The following is an 11,952-nucleotide window of genomic DNA, read 5'->3' on the forward strand; positions in this document are numbered from 1 at the left end:
ACCGCGCGCGACGCCCCCCGCCACTTCCTGCTTCCAGGCGGCGGGACACCGGCCGCGGCTGGTAATGGCTCGTGGGGGCCGCCGCCTCGCAGTTCCCAATGTACCTCCATGTCCTCCTTTAGACGTCGGCTGCCGGGCCTGAGCTGCCGCTCCGTGTTGTACGCGCTGCCACAGACCGATAGTTCCCGTTCCCACCGTGTCAGTTTTCATTCCTGCGCTGACGGCCAAATCGAATCTCATTCATTTCATTCCTCACATCGCCGCTCCCCGTACCGAGCTGTATAACCTTGGGGAAGTTGCTTAATTTCTCTGAGCCTCAGTGTCCTCCATTCCTTCGTATCCGTAAGGTAAAGAGAGTCATTGTATTTTCCTCGTGGGATTATTGTGAGGCGTGAACATGTAAAATGCTTAGCGCTAAGCCTGGCCTATTTAGTGTTTTGTAATTGTTCGCTGTGTCATCAATGTAATTAAACATAGGTTGAGGGTTTTCTGTCTGCTAGGCACTGTTTTAGACCACGGGGACACAACAGGGAAGTGAAAAGACAAAAATGCCTGCGTTCTGGGAGGAGCTACGGTCATCAAGATAAGTAAAATACATACTCATGGTAATATTCCCATCCTTCCTTCTTGTCTTTTCCAAACAGCCCTTTAGAGTATCCTTTGAAATAGAGTAGTTAGGGAAGGTTTCCCTGAGGACTCGAGTGAAAATCAGATGCAGGAGCAGTCAGTGGAAGTAAGTGAGGGGAGCAGCATTTCAAGCATCTGAGGTAGGAGGCTGCCTCCCATTGAAAAACAAGAAAGAAGTCTCCAGTTGGTGGTGAAAGGAGAGTAGCAGGAGGTGAGAAAGAGATAGAAATGGTAGAGGATCCTGTAGGTTATTTAAATGAACAGTGAAAGGGAGAGCCCTTGAAAGATTTTTCGGCAGAGGAGGAATAGAATGTGTTTTTAAAGTATTACTTTGGGTTCCCTGTGAGGAATTGGATCAAGAGGGCAAGGCCAGTAACAGAAAGACCAGAATATAACATACTGTGGTATTCAAGGCTGTAGGTGATGGTAATTCGGAGCACGAGAAGGTAGAGTTTTTACCTAATGAATGCACGTGACTCGTTGAAGGCCACGGATCTAGTGAGTGAATTCAGCCCACATTAGGTAGCTCCAAAATCCTCCCAGTGATCCCCACTCACTCCTATACAAAGAACTTTCACACAGTGTGCTAACTGCGTCAGCATTAATGTGCTCCTTACAAAAAAATTGTCTTTAATATATGCAAATTTAATTTAGGTAATAGCATTCAGCAAGAAGTTGCTCAACCTGTTTCTTTCCATATTCTCCCTAAATCTTAGCCACCTGGACAACTCAGACAACATCCTAATTGATCTCGGGCCTGCAGGCTTTCCCTGTCCCATCCCTTCAGCACATAATATCGACAGTAATCTAAAATGCAAATCTAGTCACTCCCTAACTTGGAGTACTTCAAAGTTTTCTCACTGCTTTTAGGGTGAAGCAAAAAGGGAACAACAAAAATTTAACACCCTCCTGATCTGATCCCTGCTCACTTCACCAGCCCTACCTGTCCCCACCACTCACCTCGTTCCCCATGACCCGGTCGTGCTGAATGACTTTCATTTCCCCTCCCAGCTGAGATGCTCCCTCTCCCTGGAGGGTTCTTCCTGACCCCTCTTCCCCATGAACTCTAGTTTATGCCTCAAATCTCAGACTCGAAGTCATCTCCTCTGGGTTAGGAAGCCCGCTGTGATTCTCCCAGACCAGGTTATGTGGTCCCCAAGACACCTCTCCTATCTTAGAACCAAACATACTCCATTATAATTCGAAGACACAGTATAATACGGGGGATTAAATTCTTGATATACAAGCTCAGCCTGTCTGCCTGGGTGTCCTATGTTAGGTTACTTGACTCTGTCTCAGTTTCCTTCTCTGTAAAATGGAGAGATCAAAATACCACACACCCCATAGGATAGGTTCCAAAGAATAAAAGGTTAATGTTAAAAAAAAAAGTTAATGTTTGTGGAGTACAGTAAGTCCTCACTTAATGTCGTCAGTTCATTCTTGGAAACTTCGACTTTAATACAAATGACCTATAACAAAGCCAATTTTATCATAGGCTAATTGATAGAAACAAGAGTTAAGTTCCGAGAGAATATTTCTGGTCCCAAAAACATCACCACACGTCTAAATAAAGACCCAAAATACTTCTAATATTAAACATTGAAATAAATGTGAGCTATACATACATTTAAGAAAAGATTAATAAAAACAAGTGCGGTCATTATTTTGTAACCCACTTATTCCAGGTCAGGGCTGAGCACAGCTGAAGCCTATCCTGGCAGCTCAGGGTGCAAAGTGGGAACCAACCTTAGACAGGAGGCCCTTCCATCACAGGGTGCAGGGCACATCACACACACACACACACACACACACACACACACACCCCTACACCCACTCAGACTGGGCTAACAGAGAGGCCAGATCCCTTAACACGCACATCCGTGGGATGTGGGAGGAAACCAGACTACCTGGAGAAAACCCACGCAGACATGGGGAGAACGTGAAAACTCCACCCAGACAGTGGATGTGATTGGGAATGGACTTTTTATTCTCAGGAACATTAGGAAAAGAGTGAACGAAATGACGTTATTTTAGGATCTGCTGTACCCAGAACAGTTCCTGGCAAAGTAAGCACTTGATAAATGCTGTTTATCATATGTCTCTTCCAAAGTAAACTAAGCTCTTTGAGCACAGAAACCCTTGCTTCCCCAGTCTTTCTTATGCTTTGTACACTCTGCAGCAAGAAGGATCTTTCTAGAATACAAATCTAATCATGTCATTCTCTGCTTCTATGAGGGAGGTTCAAAGTCTTTAGCACTAAATTAAAATCCTCCCATTAGACTCAAAACCTTTCTAGATATGGAATATACCCACACAGTTTCATTCACCCCCACTCTTTTGCATAATCTGACCGTTTTCAAAGGCCTCTTGCTATTTCTTGCATCTCTGTCTTCCAAAAGTTAGTTTCTTCTGTCTGGAATACCCTTCAAACCCTTCTTCATCTGGAAAACTAAGTGTCAAGCAAGATTCAGTTCCGACTCAATCAGCTCCTCCACAAAACATTCTCTGTCCACACCCCTTGACCACATCCTAAGAATAAAATAGAGACCCCCCTCCCCACTATGCCTCCGGGCTGCCTGTCTATCCTCTCACAGCCCCCAACATCGTTCAAGGTCATTGTTGATTGAGTCTTTTGCCTCTTTCCCTAGATTACAAGCTCCTCTTAAAACAGTCATTATCTTCATATGCCCAGAGCCTACACAGTAGTACCTGGCATATAACAAGCTTAAGAAATTCATTTACAGATGTTTTATTTTTATTTATTTCTTAACTACAAAAGCAATACAAGTGTGTTGCAACAATCCCAATAAGAACAGTAGTTTCCCCTGCTCCTTAGTGGCTACATCCTCCCTATGGCAACCCCAGCAGGGTTAATGGCTTGGTGTGTACCCTGCCACACTTTTTTCTATACCTACACACACACACACACACACACACTCTCTCTCTCTCTCTCTCTCTCTCACACACACACAGTCACTCACATAACATATGTAGGAATTTTTTTCTATTTTTTTAATGAATTCATAATATGTGTATATATTTGTAGGTTTGTAATGTGTATATATTTATATATACACACATTTGTGTATATGTATGTATATCTATGTATGTACATACAGATATATATAGAAATAGATAAAATATATATAGAGAGAAATAGACACAAATATATATCTTTGTGATTTAATGTTTTCTCTTAATGTAAAATGGACATCCGGCTAAATCAGCACTGATTGTCCAATGCAAATATAATGTGAGCAAATATACGTGTAATTTTAAAGTTTCTAATATTCACATTTAAAAAGTAAAAAGAAACTGGTGAAATTAATTTGAATATGTTTATTTAACCCAATATATCAAAATATCATTCAACATATAACCAGTAAATATAAACAATTATTAATGAGATATTTTATATATTTTTTTCTTATGCTTTTAAAGTCCAGTGTGTGTTTTACACTCATGACACATCTCAATGTGAACTGGCTACTTTTCCAGTGGTCTATAGATACATTTGGCTAGTGGCTACCATGCTAGACAGCACACTTGGATGAAAGTCATTCATTTTCATACCTGCATAATATTCCATAGTGTGGATGTACATGGTTTGGTCAATTCCTGTGTTGATGGACATTCAAATTATTTCAAGGGCTTTGTTTTGTTTTGTACTAATATAGTGCTGCCATGAACTTTTTCGTGAGAAAATTCTTGAGTGAGTGAGTGAATCACCATGTTGACCTTAACACTAACATTTAAGAAAGTATTATCAATATTGTCAATATCATCCCCATTTTATAAGTAAGAAAACTCATGTGCAGAGACTTATCATAAGATCATATAGCAAGTGATCCCCCGGTTACAAGGACAGTACCCTTTCTGCAGCACAACTGCCTACTGGGTTTCTGTCTTTCTGTGACACAAAGAGACATGAGTCAATGTAAGCATATGTGTGACCTTGGATAAGTCGTTTATTGTAGTTGAGCCTCAGTTTTCACCTTAAACTAATACCTCACATGGATGTTGCTTTGAGACTTACAATAAAATGATTTAGTGTCTGCAAAAATGTCTGCTTTATAATTAATAAAGAACTGCACAAAGTTAAGAGTATTTTATATATGGCAGAACCAAGCACCTACTGTTTACTTTATAACTAATACTTACAGAATATTGATACAGTATATTTTGCCCAATTAATGAATGGTAAGTTTGACAATACCACAACATAACACAAGAGGGAGTACATTGATGTTTTTATTTCAATGACAGGTCATTTCACAGATACTTTGTGGCATTTACTAGGTGAAAGTCTCTGAGGTTGTCAGCATTTTTGAGCGGGTTCAAGTAAGCAATTCTGCACTTCATTCGTTCTTACACATTTTCTGAAGTAGCAATATCAAGAGGTGCTTTGATCAGAAAGCTAAACAAATAAAGCTGCTGACATTCCCATTCTCAAAAGAGAGCAGTGCCCAAACTCGTCCTTGAGAATATTACATGTCTGGACAGTGAATAATTTTTTATTTTACTTTATTGGGGAATATTGGGAAACAGTGTGTTTCTCCAGGGCCCATCAGCTCCAAGTCGTTGTCCTTCAATCTAGTTGTGGAGGGCACAGCTCAGCTCCAAGTTTTCAAGCTTTATTTTATTTTTTCCAAGTTTTCAAGCTTTAGTTGCAAGGGACGCAGCCCACCATCCCATGTGGGAATTGAACCGGCAACCTTGTTGTTGAGAGCTCGCGCTCTAACCAACTGAGCCATCGGTCTGCCCCGGATAGTAAATAATCTTGAACTGGTATAAAATACAGTCTTTTCAGATCACATTCATCCTTAATATGCATGGAAGGCAGACAAGCTTAGAAGCCTCATGTTTTAGCAGGCATGGCAACTCTGCATTCACTGTAGTCTGAAGGGTTTCACTGAAATTCCTGAGGCCTTCAGAGGCATCTGACCCCTGTATTTGCATCCTCAGTCAACCAGAACCAGAAAAGGGCTACATGATATCCAGGGACATAGCCACAAAGCAGGTGGTTTGAACCTGAAGAAAATTGAGGTGACAAGCTCTAGCCAGCACAACAAGAAAGTGGAAGAGAATGGAAAATTCAAGCCAAAACCTATCACAAAGTGTACCTATTTCCTTAAAGACTTTGATGCAGTAAAAATGTATAAGATATACTATGTTGTTTATTTTTAATTTTATTTTTTTACTGGTTTTTATTTTATTTATTTTAACATATTTTTTTAGTAGTTTCAGGTGCACAAAACAATGTAATAGACATTTATCATTTATATGCCTCACACAGTGACAACCTCCCTCCCCCTGTTGTTTATTTATTTTTAATTATTATTCTTATTTTTAATTCTAACACGAGCAAAGATCTCTCTTATTCATCTTCATTCGTCATCTCTTCAGTCTTTACAGACTGATGGTTAAGAGGGCATGCTTTGAAATCAGATCCATGTTGTGAACAAGTTACTTAACCTCTTTAAGGCCCAGATTCCTCACAATAGTATCCTTCACAGGTTGTTGAAAGGATTAAATGAGATAAAGCAAGGCACACAGCACAGTTCTAGGTGCATAGCATACAATGTTTCTCTTATTATCCCTGGTGCATAAACTTTAACAGAATACTTGGCACATAGCAAGATCTCATTAGCAACTATGATGTTGATGATGGTGGTGGTGATAACAAGAACTAATATTTACCTGGCACTTACCATGCATCAGATACTGTTCTTAATGATTATCTTTATATTAACTCATTTAATCTTCCCTAAAACCCTGTGAGGTAGGGATTATTGTTACCCTCACTTTAGAAATAAAGAAACAGACTACAAAGTAGCCAAAAATGCTTGGAGATGTGATGAACAAGCATGCCTCCGTGCCTCTTGCATTTGTTGTCCCAATTGCCACTTTCATCTGTCAGATTTGTAATTATCCTTCCAAATCCTACACAAAACGCACCTCAAAACGATCCCAAATCTCCCAGAAGAAATAACTTACAATTTTTCATTTTTCTGTTTGTTTTTCCCTTGAATATGTGTTCTTTGAGAACAGGAGTATATTTTATTCATTTTAAACTTTAGTTTTTCTGACACTCCGCCATTGAGCATGGTCTATAGTCTGATTAGGGAATATAAGCATTAAGGCAACTGTGGAGAAAATGTCCGTGTAAGTTTCCCAACTAGCCTTTCATAGGAAAGATTTCAATTTATTGGGGATTAGATCCTTCATCCATCTATTTTCTTAGATTGAAAATAGTAGTGTTTTCTAATGTCCTTAGTAAACAAAATAAAAGGTTGCAACTTTATGTTCGTTCCCAAAAGTACTTTGAAAATTTTACTGGTTTATAAAATGAAACATTATCAGACAAAATGTTCTTCCCTTTCGCTTTTTATAAAGAAAAATAGCTCTCCAAAGTACAGTACTTTCAAAAGAGAAAAAACCTACATTTCCCATGATGCCTCAGATCCGGAAGGAACTGAGACTCGACTCCTCCCATGATTGCTTATAGACCGGAAGCCGGGGCCTTAGTTCTCTTTCCCAACTTGCAAGGTAAGAATGGTGGCGCTTCTCTGCAAGACTTGGTTTCAGAACCCCAATCCTTCTCCATCCGAACCTGGAGGGTATCAAGTCGACACCTGTAAGGGTCGGACATGCTCGCGACCAACTGAGAGGGTTCCCAGACGCTTCATTTCTCTCGCTTGGGTTTGCTGTGGGGCACGAAGTGGGTGAGATGGAATGCCCAAGAGGCTTCGGGGTTCCGGCTGGTCGCGACCCGCCTGGGCTGGAGGAACGGGGTCCCTCCGGGGATCCGTAGCAGGCCAGTGGAACCGCAGGGACCAGGGCGACGATTCCCGCTCTGGAATATCTTGCCCGGTTTCCAGAAGACGCCGCTGAGCTTGTCTCAGCCACGTTGGGATTTGAGGCTGAGGCCAATTGCTGTTTTCCCGACTCCCCTACGTCCACGACCGGAAGTCGCCTCTTGGGCTTTTGGGCTTTTTTTCAGTCTGGCCTGAGTTTGGGCTAATTGTATGTTCTCGCCTCCTAAGCCGAATTTCTTGAATGAGACAGTAAGTAGGCAATGTGAAGAGAGCAAAAGCCCTAGAAGCAACCGGTTTCACATTTCAGCCTCTCTGCTTCCCAGCTATGGAGATTTGTAAGGCTCTGTGTCTTAAGACTTCCAATTATCAAAACAGGAAAAATGGAATTAGGACTTTTGACCACTAAATGTTTAGCAAACACCTAAAAGTTAAGATATCTTCCAAGCCTCAAAGACTTCATAGTGTGTTGGGGAGACAACCCCAAATTAACCATTATGAGGGTGTTTGCACGTTTGGGGTTTAGAGGAGGGCCTATAGGTTATAAGGGGAGGGATGAAAAGAGGGTGAGGGCTTGTCTGGGAAACCCATTTTTGTACAGTTAGGTAGTGTTTTGTTATGTGATAATTGGTGAATGCCTTTCTTAAAATACGTGTATTGATAGATGGCGGGTGAAAAAGCTGGGAAGCCGGACACTAAGGAAAAGAAACCTGAAGCCAAGAAGGCTGATGCTGGTGGCAAGGTTAAGAAGGCGAACCTCAAGGCCAAAACGCCTAAGAAGGGGAAGCCGCACTGTAGCCGAAACCCTGTCCTGGTCAGAGGAATCGGCAGGTATTCCCGATCAGCTATGTATTCCCGAAAGGCCATGTACAAGAGGAAGTACTCAGCAGCTAAATCCAGGGTAAGGGGTGAAGGGAACCACTGGCCGTTATGTCTTAACCTTCCATTTTTTGTCTGCCTCTGACTTTTTGTGACGTTTGTGTCCTGATAGATTGAAAAGAAAAAGAAGGAGAAGGTTCTTGCTACTGTCACAAAACCAGTTGGTGGCGACAAGAATGGTGGCACCCGAGTGGTTAAACTTCGCAAGATGGTAAGTTTTGGAGGAGAGACTGACTGTAAGTCGGAGTTTTAGTTGAAGCTTGAGTAATACTGTGAGGATTTTGTGTGTGTGCGCTCAGATCGTGTTTACCAGAGAATTACCGCCAATGGAACATAATGGCTTCTGGGTTTGCAACTTGGCTTTGTCATTTACTGTTTTCATCTTAAGTGTAGTTGCTTTTCTGTGCTTTTGTTTCTTCCCTAAGGCAGGAGTAAAGGTTTGCCGAACAGGGTGGTGGTGAGAGTTAAATAAATGATGCATAGAGCCTAGGATACTGTCAGGCCTGTAGAACGTTTGTCTCCTATAACTGTTTGAAAATTTGTCCTCTAGAGCAGTGTTTCTTGGCTCCTCTTTACCACACATAAGACCCAACATTTTCTTAAGGTTTTCTCTGTAATTTCCATTATAGAAATACCCCCAGATTTATTATACCCTTCACAGTTGAAGATGATTGTACCAGAGGGAAAATGGTACTTGGATTCCTTGTCACACGGGTGGTATGAGCTGGTTTTGCTATCAGGTATTAATGTATAGTAAATGAACTGGCAGTCCTGATTGAAACAGTTTTGTATAATTCGTTTTTCTTTGTGGATAAAATGGGAGAGATTATGTTAATACGAAGGGTACAAACACTATTTGAGCTGGAAAATAAGCCATGCCTCCTGTATAACGTGCAAAATGTTTGTCAGACATGTTTTTCTGGAGAAGTATAATTTACATTAAAGATCAGACCCCCGAAGAGCTTGAGAATCAACTGTTACACGACATTGTATAATGCTAGCTTGCCATGTGATCCCTAAAGTTTGGTTTAATCACCAGTTTACAAAGGTAATTTGCTTGGTGTTTTCTGTCTTTGCTTGAACACACAGTCTCCTTCAGTTAAATGGATTCCATGCTATGTTTTGCATGTGAAGGATAAAGTGTTGACTTTTTCCGAATTAAAAGTCTACTTAGGAGAAGTGAAAATGCAATAGTGCAAATAAAGTGTTTGAAGTAATGTAAAATGGCTGTAGGTAGCAAAATTTTGACTGACAATAAGTTGGGCCTATGGACTCTCTCCAGCCTAGATACTATCCTACTGAAGATGTGCCTCGAAAGCTGTTGAGCCATGGCAAGAAACCCTTCAGTCAGCACGTGAGAAAACTGCGGGCCAGCATCACTCCCGGGACCATTCTGATCATCCTCACTGGGCGCCATAGAGGCAAGGTGAGCAGAGCACCTCGGCTTACGGAGCTTCTCTGGTATCTGAGGTGCTTAATCATAACGTATGTGCGTTCCGGGTAGGATTTCTTTCTTTACCTGTGTCAACTACAGTCTGCAGGGGGGAGGTCAGTAGCCCAGCGACTAGCGTAACATGTTTGGCTCATACTACACAATAATTTATACTATTTCCTGGAGTTGGTAATATTACTTGTTTCAGATGATTCAGATATCCCTGTACCCAAAAGTGTTTCTGTATTTGAGTTATTTCCTTAGGATAGATTTGCAGGGATGGAATTACTGAGTTAAAGGACTTTGTTGTTGTTATTGAAAGTAATGGGTGCTCATTAAAAACAAAAAAAACAAGTACATAAAAGTATTGTTCCTATCCTAGTGTCACCCTGTTAGTAGGTTGGTATAATGGCTTCCAGAACTGCTGTGCCAGAATATATGTGCGTAAGAATTTCCTTTACCAAATTTAGAAACCTGTGATTTGACTAATTCAGAAGTCAGTTTCTAATTGCATAAATGTCCAACATTTTTGTTTAATTTACAGAGGGTGGTTTTCCTGAAGCAGCTGGGCAGTGGCTTGCTACTTGTGACTGGTAAGGAAATCCTTGGATTCTGTAGTCTCTGAAACTTTTTAAAAAACTGGCAACAATACACTTTTGCTCCCACCTACTTGGAAGTTTTAATGCCATGAGTTTCGGGGCCCCATTTCATTGCTCTATGTACACATGAGTTCTAATGAAGCAGGTATTTAAATTTTATGTGTTTGTATATCACCATAACTGTCACCTACAATGCAGAATGGTTGGCTGCTAGCCCCAAGGAATGAGTCCTGCATAGGATTGTAATTGGTCAGCCAGTTGGTTCTAGGATAGAGTCCCTGAACAGGTGAGACGTGACCTGATCACTTGGAAAGCAGTGCTCAATCTAAATTTGTCATCAGGCACCTGTGATTTTGACCAACCTGTATAGGTGACTTAAGGTTTAAAGGGGAAAAACCTTGGACAGACAGATCTTGAAAAGGTCTTGATGCTGGCAGTCGAAAGAGCAGTTTGGAATTTCTTCAGATCCAGAGAAAAGTTAGCAATTCAAATCACCAGATTTTTCCAAATCTAAAGTCAGTTCTTAAATCTTTGCTTCTGCTTTCCCTCATTTATATCCTTTTTTTTCCTTAGGACCTCTGTCCCTCAATCGAGTTCCTCTGCGTAGAACACACCAGAAATTTGTCATCGCCACCTCCACCAAAATTGATATCAGTGGTGTGAAAATCCCCAAACATCTCACGGATGCTTATTTCAAGAAGAAGAAGCTGCGTAAGCCCCGGCACCAGGAGGGGGAGATCTTCAACACAGAGAAGGAGGTGAGCTTCTGTTTCTCACTTTGCCTCTGGTAGCACTGCCGCCCCGATTCAGGAGCGAAAATAAACAAGTCTAAGAACCCTTAAAAAAAAAGTTAAAGTTGTAAGTAATGAGGAATATCTGGCGAGTAATACTGCTCCAGGATATGTTAAGAAACAGTGGTTCTTAATGGCAGGTGGGAGCCTAACTCAGAATCTTGAGGTTTTGATGGAACTCTGAATTCCTGCTACTGTTCTGTTGGGAATTCACCCTGATTTATCCTTGACGTGTGTTGTTCAAGTAGACAAAAGGATAAGAGCGGCTCCTTTTATTACATTAAAAACGGATTATATTTCACAGCCCTCCAAGGAAAGGGTTATCAAAATTGCCTACTAAATATTCCTGAGGTTGAGTACTTGTGCCCTACTTTTAAATGATTTTCTCTCTCTCTCTTTTTTTTTTTTTTAGAAATACGAAATTACAGAGCAGCGCAAAATTGACCAGAAAGCCGTGGACTCGCAAATTCTGCCAAAAATCAAAGCTGTTCCTCAGCTCCAGGGCTACCTCCGCTCTGTGTTTGCTCTCACAAATGGGGTTTATCCTCACAAACTCGTGTTCTAAATTAATTACGAAGAACCTAATTAAATGCCTGAACTATTTCCTTTGTCTTTTTTTTTGAACATCTACCTGGATATGTGGTTTGACTTGGGCAGTTTAACAGCATGTTCGCTTCTAAGAGGAGTGAGACTACAGGGCTGTCACAGCTGTGTGGCGCCTCTTTAGATCAGCAGTCTTAGCTTCCGTACTGTATGACTTGTCAGCTTCTTCACTTCACACCTACCAATATAAAAGAGCGTGTTTCTCA

The 11,952-nt window shown here is 41.1% G+C and overlaps 1 protein-coding gene across 1 annotated transcript; it reads left to right on the forward strand.

Annotated features, from left to right (window-relative positions):
- Positions 1-34: 34 nt before the first annotated feature.
- On the forward strand, positions 35-11,746 carry RPL6 (ribosomal protein L6). The gene is made up of 8 exons (XM_074321629.1): positions 35-347; positions 7,024-7,176; positions 8,107-8,343; positions 8,434-8,532; positions 9,604-9,747; positions 10,298-10,346; positions 10,926-11,110; positions 11,556-11,746. The coding sequence occupies exons 3-8, from the start codon at positions 8,107-8,109 to the stop codon at positions 11,706-11,708; spliced, it is 867 nt and encodes a 288-aa protein (XP_074177730.1). The 5' UTR covers positions 35-347; positions 7,024-7,176; the 3' UTR covers positions 11,709-11,746.
- Positions 11,747-11,952: the final 206 nt, after the last annotated feature.

The sequence above is a fragment of the Rhinolophus sinicus genome, linkage group LG16 (genome assembly GCF_036562045.2).
Source record: "Rhinolophus sinicus isolate RSC01 linkage group LG16, ASM3656204v1, whole genome shotgun sequence".
NCBI classification, from domain to species: domain Eukaryota; kingdom Metazoa; phylum Chordata; class Mammalia; order Chiroptera; family Rhinolophidae; genus Rhinolophus; species Rhinolophus sinicus.

What these genes read in the sequence shown, in the direction of transcription:
- RPL6 (XM_074321629.1), top strand. Translation starts at nt 8,107, where the DNA reads ATGGCGGGTGAAAAAGCTGGGAAGCCGGACACTAAGGAAAAGAAACCT. An exon ending in CTGGGCGCCATAGAGGCAAG is followed by an intron (nt 9,748 to 10,297) that starts GTGAGCAGAGCA and finishes TTTAATTTACAG; the next exon opens with AGGGTGGTTTTCCTGAAGCA. An exon ending in TCTTCAACACAGAGAAGGAG is followed by an intron (nt 11,111 to 11,555) that starts GTGAGCTTCTGT and finishes TTTTTTTTTTAG; the next exon opens with AAATACGAAATTACAGAGCA.